General features: G+C 38.9%; 1 protein-coding gene across 1 annotated transcript; it reads right to left on the bottom strand.

Annotated features, from left to right (window-relative positions):
• Nucleotides 1–13,614: 13,614 nt before the first annotated feature.
• LOC104087774 (transcription factor bHLH14-like) lies at nt 13,615–15,124 on the bottom strand. The gene has a single exon (XM_009592332.4). It carries the CDS (start codon nt 15,031–15,033, stop codon nt 13,756–13,758), a length of 1,278 nt encoding a protein of 425 aa, XP_009590627.1. The 5' UTR covers nt 15,034–15,124; the 3' UTR covers nt 13,615–13,755.
• Between the last annotated feature and the right edge of the window lie 519 nt (nt 15,125–15,643).

Genomic DNA, 15,643 nt, shown 5'->3' with positions numbered 1-15,643 from the left:
TCGTTGACAAAGATCATGCAGACATTGTCGATTCGGTGGAGCTTCAAATCCCGAGTCTCCCATTCTCCCTAAATCTGGTGAACCAACAAATCTGAATCTCACAAAACCAATATTTCCTGAACTCCCATGTCTATAGTTAGCCTCAAACCCAGAATGCATGCCTCGTATTCAGCCATGTTGTTGGTGCAATAAAATCGAAGTTGAGCTGTTACAGGGTAGTGATGCCTTGTTTTGCAAATGAGTACAACCCCTATTCCGACACATTTCATGTTAGCAGCTCCATCAAAGAAAAGTTTCCAACCAGGCTTTTCCTCATGGTGAAACTCGTCAACATACATTACCTCTTCATCGGGAAAATAAGTCTTCAATGGTTCATACTCTTCATCCATCAGATTCTCGGCCAAGTGGTTAGCCAAGGCTTGGGCTTTCATTGCGGTCTGGGTCACATAGATGATGTCAAATTCTGTGAGTAAAAGCTGCCACTTTGCAAGTCTTCTTGTGGGCATAGGCTTCTGAAAGATATACTTTAGAGGATCCATGCGAGAAATGAGATAAGTAGTGTAGGATGACAGATAATGCTTCAACTTTTGTGCTACCCAAGTCAGGGCGCAACACGTCCTTTCAAGAAGAGTATACTTAACCTCATAAGGAGTGAACTTTTTGCTGAGATAATAAATGGCTTGCTCTTTCTTGCCTGTGATGTCGTGTTGACCCAATACACAACCAAAAGAATTATCCAGGACTGTCAGATAGAGAATCAGAGGTCTCCTAGGCTCTGGCAGGACTAGCACAGGTGGGTTTGACAGGTACCTCTTGATCTTATCAAATTGCTTCCTGAAACTCGTCAGTCCACTTAACCGTAGCATTCTACTTCAACAACCTAAAAATGGGCTCACAAGTCATTGTGAGTTGAGCAATAAACCTGCTGATGTAGTTTAACCTCCCGAGCAGGCTCATCACCTTAGTTTTATTCTTTGGCGGTCGTAATTCTTGGATGGCCTTGATCTTTGACGGGTCCAACTCAATACCGAGTCAATTGACTATGAATCCCAACAGTTTCTCGGACGGGACACCAAATGCACATTTCGCCGGACTGAGCTTGAGTTTGTACCTGCGGAGCCCTTGGAAAACCTTTCTCAAATCCCCAACATGGTCGGACTGCTTCTTTGACTTTATGATCACATCTTCTACATAAACCTCAATTTCCTTGTGTATCATGTCATGAAATATGGTAGTCATTTCCCTCATGTAAGTTGCCCCAGCATTCTTCAAACTGAATGGCATTATCAGGTAGCAATATGTCCCCCATGGTGTGATGAATGTTGTCTTTTCTGCGTCTTCTTCATCCATTAGGATCTGGTGATATCCCGTATAGCAATCCACAAAAGACCAGATCTCATGCTTGGCACAATTGTCAATCAGAATGTGGATGTTCGGCAATGGAAAGTTATCCTTTAGACTTGCCTTGTTGAGATCACGATAATCAACACATATCCTAGTCTTACCATCCTTCTTTGGTACTAGCATAACATTAGCTAACCAAGTGGGATATCGAGTGACCCGAATGACCTTTGCGTCAAGCTGCTTTGTGATTTCTTCTTTGATCTTGACACTCATATCAGTCTTGAACTTCCTTAACTTTTGTTTGGCTGGAGGGAATGCCGGATCAGTTGGCAATTTATGAACTTCCAGATCAGTGCTCAAACTCGGCATGTCGTCAGACGACCATGCAAAAACCTCTTTATATTCAAATAGTGCTTTGATTATTTCTTCCTTGATTTGCGGTTTCATATGCACACTTATCTTGGTTTTCCTGATATTATCTTGATCTCCTAAATTGATTGCTTCAGTTTAATTCAGATTAGGCTTGGGTTTTTCTTCAAAGTGATTTAGTTCTCTACTGATTTCCTAAAATACTACTTCTCCATATGTTTCATCATCACACTCTACTTCTTGGATTGTTATTTCAGAATTAAATTGGCTATTAAGATTTGGCTGAAAATTCCTCATGCATGTCATGTCATTGAAACCAACATAAAAATAATTGTACAGAAAAAAGAAACAAAAACAAAAATGAAACGCTATCAGGAATACGGGAAATTGTATTTCATTGAAAATAAAAGGATAGAAGGGTTTGTACATCAAAACAAGCAAAAAAAAAAACTGGATTACAACCCTGGAATAATCCAGATGACAGAAAGGAAAACAAAACAAACTACCAAAACTCTTTTCGAATGGGGAGAGGAGTAGTTTTCCAATTGCTAAGCTTCACATATGGCCCAACAAGCTGTACATCGGCATTATTGGAACCTTCCCCGATTTCTACCATATTAACCTCATCAAATAGCCTCTGGAACCTCTTGATCAGCTCTTCATCAAAGTCGACCATAGGTTTTGGGCCCGCTGATATTGGGCGTTTTGTGACCTCTGACTTGACAAAAGACTTGGAGATGTGTGGAACGGGCTTAGGAAGTGACCATGCCTTCCTTTTCAAACTTTTACCCATTTTCACGTCCTTCCCTGTGAATGTGAATCCCAAACCAAATGTACCAAAACTTTCATGTGGACACACCAGATACACAATACCCTACAGAGATGAACCCAGACCTTTGCCCGACCTAAAACCATTCTTCAACATTTCATTTGCTACCATGACGGACGCGAAGGGTAGCTTCGGACCTGGAATGCATTCTCCCTCTGGAATCTTCTCGACAGGCATTGTTTCGAATGTTTGGTAAACCCAAGGCCCTTTATTATCTTCAACTTCAATAAATGGAATAGTCGTGTCATTGTAAGAAGATAAGTTCTCATCACCATGCACAACTATTTCCTGCCTCTCCCATTCGAACTTTACCATTTGGTGCAGAGAAGACGGGATTGCCTTGGCAGCATGTATCCATGGCCTACCCAACAACATATTGTAGGAGACAACCACATCTAGAACTTGGAACTCCATAGTGAACTCAACTTGCCCTATTGACAATTCGAGCATTATATCACCGACAAAATCTTTCCCTCCTCTGTCAAAACCTCGAACACATACATTGTTCATGTAGATCCTTTCAGTGTCGATCTTCAACTTTTGCAAAGTGAACAGAGGGAAAATATTTGCACTAGAACCATTATCAACCAGTACTCTTGAGACAGCAGAATCCTCGTACTTCACTGTAAGATAAAGAGCTCGGTTGTGTTCTGTACCCTCCATAGGAAGTTCATCATCTGAGAAAGTGATCATATTTGCTTCGAAAATCTTGTTAGCAATCTTTTCCAAGTGGTTCACTGTGATCTTATCGGGAACATGGGCCTTATTCAAAATCTTCATCAGGGCTTTGCGGTGTTCATCTGAATGTATCATCAAAGACAAAAGAGAGATCTGAGCTAGTGTTTTCCTTAACTACTCTACAATGGAATAGTCTTTTATTTTCATCTTTTTTAGGAACTCTTTAGCCTCTTCTTCGGTGACCGGCTTCTTTACTGGGATGTGGCCATCATTGAATGGCTTGACTTTCCTCAGTTCCTCTAGGGTAAAACATCTCCCAGAACGAGTCAGCCCTCCGGTTTCATTGACTTCTTCCTTTACTTCTTTCCCTTTATATGTCACTATCATCTGTTTGTAATTCCACGGGACGACCTTTGTGTCAATAATTGGTAACTAGGTCACTGACTTAATAACAACTGGGGTAACACGAGCCCCTTCCAAGATTATGACAGGCTTGCCCGGGACCCATGGCACGATCACTTTTTGCTTTTCCAGGTTCGCTTCAACATCAATCGGAGGTCCTTTCATAGCCAATACAGATGGATTCATGTTGAGCGTGCTTAGCTTCTCCGACACCCCTTCAATTGTCAATGGCATTTCTTTTGCAGAATCTGGAGCTTTAACTGGATTGCTTTCGCTAGCTCGGATCATCATGACAGACTTGGAAGAATTCTTGGGCTCCCCATCCTTATGAACTATCTCAATCATATGTGTCTCTGCATGGGCCGGCAAAGGATTTTGATTGATGTTTGGCGCCTCCGGGCTCTGGACCACAATTTGATTTGTATCAATGAGCTATTTGATCTCCCTCTTCAAATGCCAATACTTCTCTGTGTCGTGCACTGGGGAATCTGAACAATATGTGCATCTGAGGGAAAAATCAAGATTCCTTGGAGGTGGATTTGGTATATTTGACTCAATCGTCCTTAACACGTCCAACTACCTCAACCTATGAAACAAACTGGTATAGGACTCTCCAAGAGGGATGAAGGTTTCTTTCCGTTTCTGCCTCTATTCTCTATAATTCGACCTTGGTCGAAAGCTTGGACCAATAGGGTTTTCAGTATGGTTGTGGTGGTGGATAAGGATTTTGTGGAGTTGGAGCACGCCATTGCGGGAAAGGAGGGGGTTGCGCACATGACTGTGCGTGGTGAACATGGTATTGGGGTGGTCTGACTGAATATTGAGGGTCTTGTGATAGGAGATAATTTTGGGGTGGATTATATGGAGCTTGGGTGTAGGCTTGAGGTTGGGTGTACTGGTGAGGCGAACCCGCTGGGCCACGCCATTACCCAGAGACAAACATAGCAACATCATATTTCTTCTTTTTGCCTAACAGGCTTCCGGTGCCACTTTGAATTTCCTGTGTGGTTGCTTTTATAGCGGAGTAGCTCATGATCTTGCTTGACTTGAGCTTCTTCCACCATTCCTCCCATCTTTACCATATTGTTGAAGGACTTACCTATGGCTGAGATCAAATGGCCAAAGTAAGTAGGCTCTAGGTTTTGAAGAAAGTACTCGACCATCTCATCTTCTTCCATTGGAGGATTGACCTGTGCAGCTTGTTCTCTCTCTATGAAACCATATTCCCTAAATCTCTCACTGGGCTTCTTCTCTACCTTGGTCAAAGATAGGCGGTCCGAGACAATGTTTATATTGTACTGAAAGTGCCGAGCAAAGGCCTGGGCCAAGTCGTCCTATGTGTACCACATGCTAGTGTCTTGGCGGGTGTACCATTACAAAGCTGCCCCACTCAGACTCTGACTAAAATATACCATTAATAATTTATCTTTCCCACCAGCGCCTCTCATCTTGCTGCAAAAACTTCTCAAATGGGCCACAGGATCTCCATGCCCATCGTACAGGTCAAACTTGGGCATCTTGAACCCAGCGGGCAGATGGACATCAGGGAATAAGAATAAATCCTTGTAAGCCACACTTACTTGGTTTCCTATCCCTTGCATATTCTTCAAAGATTGCTCTAAACTTTTCACTTTCCTTAATATCTCATCCTGCTCCACATTCCGGGATGGTTTCTCAGTTTCAACAGGAGGTTCAAAGTGAGAGGTGTAGGGATAAGGATCCATGAATTTGAGAGTTGGTTCTGGAGATAATTTTGGGTATCTAGAGCTTGGAACGCAGGTTCACTATAAGATCGGTGGAGGGTAGCTCGCGAAGGAGCTACGAAAACAGGAGCAGATGTCGGGGTAGGGTATGCGATTGTTTTGGCTGGTGGAGCATGGAAAGTTTGGGACGAGGCACCGGGGTAGTGGTGGTAAGGGGTAAAGGTCGGTGCATGCTGAGGAGAAAGATCAACGATAATGGGATTCTGGGCTTGTGATGGTGGTGGGATGGAAGCGGGATTTTTTGTGTGGTTAGTGGGGAATGAAGGTGGAGGATGCCCCATGATCCAGACTTGATACATTTCTACCATTTGGTGCTTCAACCTGTGGACCTCTTCTTTCAGTCCAGATTCGGATTCTACCATCTCCCTTGGTGGGTCAACAACTCCCGTGTCTTTTTCTTTGCTGGTCATGACTTCCTTGCGCTTTGATCTGGTGTTATAGGGGTGACTTTCCAGGATGCCAACAAACTAACCACCTAAACAGAACCTGTCTTAATATGCACACACAATAGCTTGGTCAGTTTTGAAGCATTTAACATATAGGGAATCGCATATTGGGAATGCAATGCACCTGAGCAGTTAAACATTTCTAAATGCTTTGTGACGGCTTGTGTGTTTCATCCCAGCTTTTCCAAATTTCAAATCCTGATTTTTTTTTCTCTCTCCTTTTGCTGTATTTCGCTCTTTAATTCTCATTCTCTTTTTTTCCTTTTGCTTGGCCCCTTTTTTCTTTCTTTTCTCTTTTTTCTATTTTTCTTTTTATTTTAAGACTATGATCGAATCATATGGGGATTGCCTACGTATTATGATGCCGCATGAATCAGATCATTACGTAGTTCAAGGATATAAATGCGAAATAAAAAAAATTGGGTTTTTAATATTTCATTAATAAAAGACATCTTTTTGGATTTTCGATTACAAGGACTTAAAAGTAGTGATGACTACAAAAAAAATCTACACACTCGAAATAAAGAAATAAACAACCTTGACAAAGACGAACAAAACTCGAGAAAAAGTAAAATACAGACTCAAAGACTGAAAAATCAAAAATACATAAGAGCCTCCACTAGTACTCCGGGGGCCTGCGGGACATCAGCCGGTCTCCGCACGGGCCTACGTGCAATATCTTCTTGAAGGTGGTCTAGGTCAACCATCACCTGGCGAATGAATGTCATCACAGAAGCAAAAAATATAGACCTGGTCATGTATTCGCATTCATGGCATTTCATTACAACATAATCAGCTATCTCTTTAATCCTCATTCTGATGACGCCCTTTTCTTGAAGTAGACGTCCAATCTGCTGGGCCCGAGCTTCCAACACTTGTGTATCTGTGTTGTTTTGGTCTTGCTGCTTTCTTGTAATTGGTAAATCAATACGTAGCAATGCTCTCTTTCTGCCTTGAAATCCTTTGTTTGCTTGACCATTTCATTTTCCAGGGCAACCAGCTTTTTCTGTAAAATTGCTACTTCTTTGTCATATTTCTGCTTCAACTGGTGGGCTAATCTAGCCTGTTCTTCCGCACTTTTGGCCAACTTTGCTTGAGCATTTAACAAGTCACTTTCGGCCTTTTTCAAGTCAAAACCATAATCATGCACTTTCCGCCTTAGGTTGGTTATAATTTTCTCATCTCTCTCACTTCTTACTGGTGTCTCGGCGACTATTTTCATTTTATGGATTTGGGCTAGAAGGGCTTCATTTTCCCTAGCCAACTTCTTCTTTTCCCTTTCATCTTCAGTTGCCTCCAAACTACGATCAAATTTAATTTTTTCAACTTGCTCTTCTAGTTTTCCTATAGTAGTTCGATATTCCTTTTCTTTAGATAACCAAACCCACTGCTCTTACGATGCGTCGACAAATTCTTGGATATGAGGTCTTTTAGTCGGCTGTTCCGATTCACCATTCGTCGTGCCTCTATTTCCATACCATGCAACATAACTAGGTAAGACCTCGCCCCTAAACAAATCACGTACTCGGGTGTTTGCCCCCAAATACTGGCATTTGTTCCAAATTTGGCGAACCACTTCTTCAGGAAATTGGGCATCAGAGCGGATTTCGACCACACGAGTGCTAAGATCTTCAACTCTAGGAACTATCTGGAATCTTCCAAGTTGTCTCAAAACCCGGTACAGAGCATAGGGTTGGATGCTTCAGAGACCCATTAACAAGAAGTAGGGACTAGTGGCGGGCATATAAACAATCTCATCAACGGGAAACCAACCCAATGTTCACTCTATCTGATCTGCGGTTGTAGATCGAAGGCGGGTAATCCAATCTTTGACCCCTTCCGGCATTTCAAATCTTGTTACTCGTGTACCAAACTCTTCAATGCAGTTTTTCCCCCGTAGACCCATAGTTTATGTATCGAGGACGGTGACAAAGGTGCTCGATCATCCACATTTGCAACAGCAGATTACATCCCTAGAAAAACCTGACTCTGGCCTTACAGAATGTGAGGGCTCGAAATATATCTGATACGATCATGGGTGCGAGGGTACTCTTGGCCTGAGTAGTTAGAACATGGACAACCCTGGCTACCCGTAAATCAATATGTTTGTCTTCCCTTGAAAACACCAAAAGGCCTAAAAATGCCACCATGAAGGCAAAACATCTATAGGTCTCCCATTTTGATCGGTTTCCTTTACTGCAGAGTCCATTTTCCGGGTCTTCGAATCCCCTTAAATGCCCGTATCGCTGGTATAGAAAATGAAAAGTGGAAGTTCCACCTACTAGACTTCCAGTCTTGATTTGTCTGCTTATTTTTAGTAAGTCCAAAAACTTATGGAGAGTAACAGTCCTTGGAGATACCAGGTACTTGTGTCTTAATCCCTGCGTGCTCTCAGTATAACCCGCCATTTCTTCCTAAGTAAGCGTAAGCTCAAAATCTGAGAAGTGCAAAACATTATGAGCGGGGTCCCAGAATGCCATTAATGACTCTATCAGGTCCCTTCTGGATTGAATTTTCAATAGTCTAGTGAGCGCCCCCAGGTATTGGTTGACCATGTCTCATTTTTGTTTTCCCAAATCATCCCACCACATGTGGAGTGCCAGTAGAATCTGATGCATAACCTTCACAGGTAAATTCTGAACAGTGTTCATTCTGCATATTTTTAAATTAGGGCGACTAGATTAAAACATGTAAATTTTGTTTAAAACTGACCGTGAAAAGATTATTTTTGCAAAATCCAACAGAAAACAAATCACGATTACTTTTGCAAGTACGACCCTTCAGCACTTCGGAAGAGAAGATTTTACGGTTGTGTTTGCTAAGTGGCCAATTTTTATTTTTATTTTTTAAAGAAACCATGAGTGGCTATTCTTGCAAAAACAACCTTTTGGCGTCCCGTCGGGACATTTCTGGGTATTTGGACAAAAAACGGCATCACCTAACTTTATTTAAGACAAAACAACGACATTTTCATACTTTTTGGTTATTTTTTGCAAAAGTGGGGCTGAACCCGATGAAGGTTGCCTACGTATCTCACATCCGGTGAGAATCAAACCCGCGTAGTTCGGTAGTTTTGACGCAACAGAAAAATATAACTTATTTTGAAATGACTTTTTTTTTTCTTAAGAAAATTTTGGCGGAGTTTCGGGATATTTTGAATACCAGGGTTTCAGAACTGGGTGATTTTCTCTTCCACCTCACTCTTGTTTTTCTCGATTTTCTTTTCCTATTCTAGAAGTCGGTGGACATACAAGCCGAAACAAATAAATGCACAAGTAGCACGTAAAAATACATCATGATGGTCTTTTAAATTGGGTGCACATGTACTAAATGGACCCAACCCCTGTGTTGAGTCCATAAAATCAAATGCACGTGATGCAATCAAACGTACCTATTAGAGATCCGGCATGAGGTTATGTCATTCTAAGTTTAAATCCTGGGTGTATTGTTCTAGATCTGACTTACCCGAGCGGACAACTCGAGCCGAGGGGGAGCAATGTAACCAAAAGGCCATCCGGCATTGTAACTGATCCGATCCTCGTTCTAAATTAGGGTATGACACTAACAGAAAAGAAGTCACACCAGCGTGCACTTCCCAGAAGATTTAGAAGACTCATAGAAAAGAAGGGTGTTGTAACTGTTTATATACAGTTCACAGAATATCAAAACGGTAAATGAGCGGCAATTAGCACATTAGGCCAAAACATGTAATATCACACAATCACAAGAAAGCCAAGCATAACAATTTTTCTAAGCTCGAATTCTGAACCCTAACCAGAAGTTCTGGATCCTTATCCCCAACAGAGTCGCCAGAGCTGTCACACCTCTTTTTTTCCGAGGGGGATAGGGAGTTTCTCCAATTAAAGTGACATTAATCGAAATGAGATTATTTATTTATCTCAGAGTCGCCACTTGGAATAATTTATGGTGTCCCAAGTCACCGGTTTATTTTAAATCCCAAATCAAGGAAATTTGACTCCGTTAAAAGTCTGCGAAAAATCAGAAGACCGGGTAAGGAATTCTATTAACCCGGAAGAAGGTATTAGGCATTTTTGGATTCCGTGGTTTTATCACGGTCGCTCAACTATTATTAATTGGCCTAGTTGTCTGATTTATTACGTATTTTAAACTTATTTGTACATTTTTAACTTTTAAACCGCTTTTAATTATTTATGAAATTTGTTTGAACAAGTCGCAATGTCGCGCACTCGTTTATTTTTGTACACATTGCGAATCGCGTCACGGGAACCGTACCCACGCTCTACAACATGTTTATTTTATTATTGTTCGAAATTATGATCGGGTCACATGAAATGCACACCCAAATGGGATTTACGTATCGTGACCATGCCACGAGAACTGTACCCATGGCCACAATAATTTATTTAATTAACGCGCCTAAAGCAAACTACGATATTCAAGGATCATTTTTCCTAAAGTACTTTGAGATTGTCGTATGGTCATTATGTATGGAAATTGTTATGGATAAATTGCAAGACTTAGTCATTGAAAGATGAAACTAGCTTATGAATCTTATTAACATGGTGGCCAACCAATATTGAATCGTTTAAGTCCAAAACGACCCAAAAATTATCATGTTGAAATGAGGTTCAGTTGCTAAACAGAGTTAAAGACCAAAAAAAAAAAAAAACTCTAGTATTGAAATAATCATCTACTGATTAAATGCCTAAAAAGATGAAGCAATCAAACCAAACAATAATAGAGAAAGAAACTTTATGTGCGCAAGCTTTATGAATCATCCACATGCGTTTACAGTAGTAGTTAAACAGACATATAATGGAGAAATGAGCATTAGATCAATTGACTTAACTCAAAAGATTAACAAAACTATTCAAGGTATTTTAAACCACAAACAATAGACAAAATATGTTGTTGATAACTTGATAATCCGTGACTTAGAATCCAGTCCAACCTTAATAGAAACGCAGCAATAAATAACCACTGTTCAGATTTAATTACAATACAATCTCTCATCACTAGATTTACCACTCAAACATTCAACAACAGCTATTCGAATGATAATCTAAATTAACGTTAACTTCTTGTCAAATATTGTACACTGAAACTTTGAAAATTTACACTTTTCCAGGGAACACTATTGTCAACAATTATTTTCAGCTACAGCAATTAACAAAATTTAGATACTAACACCCTATATAACCACTATCCATGTTAGACTCCAGATTTTCTTCTCAACATGCCCTGTTAACTTCTACTAGACGAGATGATTCATTTCAAACCAAATAGTATTTATACACCAAGTATTGTATACCTCATATATTAACAAAGGTAGTACCAGCTATCAGTGAACCAATCAGTTCAAGATTTACACTCAGAACACTCAAACCATCAAATTATTATCTAAACATCACATAGATTTACATGATAAATGGAAATTAACCAAAAATTATACCATTTAAAGGGTATTACATTTTCAGAATCTAAATCAATACCTGGACAGCAGTAAGATCAAAAGGAAAATAAGCCTCTGAGATTGAGAAGCACAACTAAAGTTGAATCAACTAGGACTTGACAGAAATTAGCAGAAATTGAAGCTCAGTAAACTTCAAATCCAGAAAATCCCAACAACAATGAAGTAGTAAGAAATGAAGAATTTTTTTTATATATATGTATTAGCTATTTCAGAACAGGAGATGATGGACAAAGGAAAATATTTTTTGAAAATGTAGTCAATTCTCCTGAAAATATTATTTTTCTGCTTTTTTCGGAACTAAAAAAAACTGTAGATGGACAACTGAGGAGAAGAAGAACACTCTCTTAGAACCCTAATTTTTCTATCAAAAATCTCTTCTTAAAAAAAAACCGAAAATAACTCTTATTTATAACTTCTCTCGAACCTTCTCTCCTTGGATGCCAAAGAATCAGGAAATCACCCCCAGAATCCAGAAAATCTCGAATTGGCGAGATAAGACAGATGTAAGGAGTAGATCAAATGTGACTCGATCCTACGCCCCACATTTTTCCTATTTTCGCCAAAAGAGCATAAATCTGAAAGAAAAAATGAGAGAGCATGCGTAAAATCGGGAAAGAATAATTTCATTTGTTAGAAGTCGTTAGGATACGTGGCAAAGGGAGAGAGGAAGGATCATGTGCGCGAGTTTGAGGTGAACTCACCTGAGTTGGGCGAGTTTGGGTGGGGTTGAGGCATGTAGGAGGCGACAGAGATGGAAGGGGGAATGAGGAGTGACGGCTAATTTGTTAGGTTTAGGGTTTGTATGTAAAGTAAGTTTTATATGGTAGTGGGAAGGAGATACAAACCGTTGATTTGAGGTTGGAAGGACGGATGAGATTAAAAGGAGAGGTCTGGCGGGTCAAATAATGGGTCAAAGGGATTGGGCTGGGGCGGATTTGTGGGGGAATTGGGCCATTAAGAGCTTTTGGCCCAGTTTTGCATAAGACCAAACAAACCTTTTATTTCTTTTCTTTGTTTTCCTTGATTTTAAATTCTTCAAAATTAATTAAAAATCCTAATTAAGTCCTAACCTAATCTAACTTGTAGAATCAAACTTAATTATCTTTTTCTACCATTTAAGTAATTAAATTAACTTAAAAACAAATGAAATGAAATTACTAATTTAAAACCAAAAGCTTTTAAAAAATGACCATTATTTTTTGTGATTTTTATTTAATAGTGCAATTAATTCATGTAATTAAATCTCAAATGCAATTAAGATCTAAAATGCCTTGCAATGAAATATTGACCACTTTTTGGTGTTTTTCTACGATTTTAAAGATAGTAAATGCAACTAAATGCAAACAAAAATTAATCAGAAAATCCTAAAAATTCAATAAAAATTAAAATAATTAGAAAAATCTATATTTTGTGAATTTTATAGGAGTATTTTCAGTCGGGCAAAAATTACGTGCTCACAAGAGTTACTCTTTTAAGTTTCATAAATTGATTCATCTTGCTTAGTCCTAAAAATCATCTTCTTTACAACCTTGTTTATTTTGCATTTTTTGCAATCCATGTTTGATATTTCTATTTATCCTTACGTTTTGTATTAAGTTATATCACATATCCTTAGAATTACGTACAAATTCAACTCTATCCGTTTTTCGGGTAAATAAATAGTCATGACTTCACGTGGTTTTTACGGAAAAAATATCATGTTTAATTTATGTTGGAGAGGATAAAAAGATACCATGTTTAAGAAATAATTGATGAAAGGAATGATTATCAACTCCGCGACCAATTTTTAAGATTTCTACTAATTTTTATTGACAGTAGTTATCAACTAGTAGGACATCCTAAAAAACAGAAAAGTGGGGAGAGTATTAAGACACTATCGTCGCCATTCGTCGGGTGTCATATGTGACTGAAAACTGTGGCAGCATACTTGTTCTTTTATCCCCTGTCCAGCTTGTTCTTGGATAATGAAATACATACAATTATGTACTGTAAAGTACTAATATAATTGTCTTTGTCGTATAATCTCAACTAACATGTATACAAACTCTAACGTTTTCAATCTCTTATATATGATGTACCAGTTATTGCCTGGATTACATTAATGGTCTGAATTAATGAAGAGTAAATTAAGACGAAGGGTCAGTAGCAGCACAAAACATGGATATGTAAAAAATTTATCAAGTCATGTACATGCAAATTGTCACCTCGCGTTTTGAAGTCTAAAATTGAAACATAAGTACTGCTTTATCTAAAGAACATTCAAACCTAAAGAAGAAGCAGAAAATTTATCAGCAAACACTTGAAAGAGTCCGGAACTTAATTAATTAGTTGAACTTAGTATGATCTTAATTACCAAAGAAAAAGAGAAAAACATAGCATGAATAAGATTTACAACAAGGAACACAAGGTCCTCAACCTTAAAGAAACTTGATGATATGACATATTTATTACTACATTAATGTATCAATTCTAATTAGCAACACTTAATCTTTTGAGAATAACAGATTTGAGAACTTCCTCATTAGCCACTTCATTAGGAACCCTAAGCACAACATCTTGAAGCATTAGGTTCTTGACACTGGAAACGCTTGCATGGTTAACCTGTAACTCCAACTCCCGCAGCACATTCATCAACCTCGCACAGGGGTAGTTCATATCAGGAGATCGGACCCGAACCATCGCTTCTAATCCTATAATCTTGACTTCCACTTCCATTTCAAATGAATTATTTGCACGGTTAACTACAGTGGAAGGTACGCTTTGAACAGAAGTAGTAGCACATTGTCCCTTAGGTTTCTGAGACAGGATTTTGTACGACTCTAATTCTTCAACTTTGGCCTTGAGTTCATTAATATAAGTAACTGCATCAGCCAGTAAAGAAGCTCTATCCATTTTAGACACGTTAGGAACCACGCTCCTTAGTGCATAGAATCGATTATTCAGCTTTTCCCTTCTCTGTCTCTCTGCCTCAACGTGATTCTTGGCCATTTCTGTTCCTGTTGTGCGACTAGAACCGGCTTTTCGTTCTCGTTTTATAGGTCGATTAATAATATTGTTGATCGTCGATGACTCATTCTCAATGCTGTCTGAATTTCCTAATGATATATTGCCAATCACTGTTTCTTGCCTTAATTTGGCGTCCGTTGCTTGCGGTGAATCATTTTCCACTTTCTGATTTTCTCCCAATGAAACGAAATTAAAGCTGGAAAGATCTTGATGATTAATTGGTGATGGAGTATTAATATTGTTGTTGCTTAATCCAAATAGAGACCTACTAAGTCGGACTAGATCCCAATTTTCTTGGATAATTTCAGAGGACCCCAATTCGACAACACCACTAGGAGTAGGAATACAAACCAGAGTCCGAATTCCATGCAAGTGAGCTTCTTTAGCTCTGTCGTAGTTGTATAGTTGCAGTTCGTGATAATTGTTCAGCCATATATAGGACGTGGGGTTATAAGCACGGACAATGAGCTCATTATCGGCCACGAAGTATTTAGGCACTGATACCATGTAGAACAACTCGGTATCGCTAATGTTATTGTCTACCTTAGTGGTACCAACTTTGGCCAAATTAGACAAGTCTTTGGTACCACGGAAATGGCCATCTCCCCACGAGAAAATGAGACGGCCATTAGCGTCTTTTGATGCTTGCCAAAAGATGGCATAAACCCACCATTCTTGACTACTGTGAATGATATATTGAAGGTGCTTTTGAAGGGTATTAGTTGAAGTAATGTCTTCCATTATTCAATATCTTACAAAGGTTTAAAACCGAGAGATGAAAAATGAGGGGAAGCAATATTATATTAATACTGAAAATGAAGGTCACACTGTAACAAAGTGAATTGGGGCTTCAGTTTAATATTACTAAAGCACAAGTAGGACGTTGGATATATATATAAGAAATTTTGGTTACATTTTTCACGTGGTCTATAGATTTCTATTTTAACAAACAATGTACGTAGGATTGACCAGAAACTGAGCTAAGAGAAAGAAATATGGAATGATTGAGTTCATATACATATATGGGGGACCTCCAAGACAAAAGGAATGGAGTCATGGACGGTGACTAATTTTTTTTTGTGTCAACCCTTATTTTAGTCAAAGTGTCAACCTTAAAGTATGACCATCTCACTGTTCTAATTGTACATCTTTTAAATTCCAAATACAAGAATACATCAAACTCTTTCAAAGGTCTAATAAATAAAGACAATAAAATGGCCTTATTTCTCTCTTTCAAATATTTGGATTACAACGCTAAGTTTACTTTCGCGCAAGATGATATAAGAAAGACTAAAATATATTCGCATTTCAGAAGTTTTTTGGTAATTAATGTTACTATTCAAGTTTTATT

This window comes from Nicotiana tomentosiformis, chromosome 8, assembly GCF_000390325.3.
Source record: "Nicotiana tomentosiformis chromosome 8, ASM39032v3, whole genome shotgun sequence".
NCBI classification, from domain to species: domain Eukaryota; kingdom Viridiplantae; phylum Streptophyta; class Magnoliopsida; order Solanales; family Solanaceae; genus Nicotiana; species Nicotiana tomentosiformis.
This window is presented reverse-complemented; position numbering and strand designations above follow the sequence as displayed.

What these genes read in the sequence shown, in the direction of transcription:
- LOC104087774 (XM_009592332.4), bottom strand. Translation starts at nt 15,033, where the DNA reads ATGGAAGACATTACTTCAACTAATACCCTTCAAAAGCACCTTCAATAT.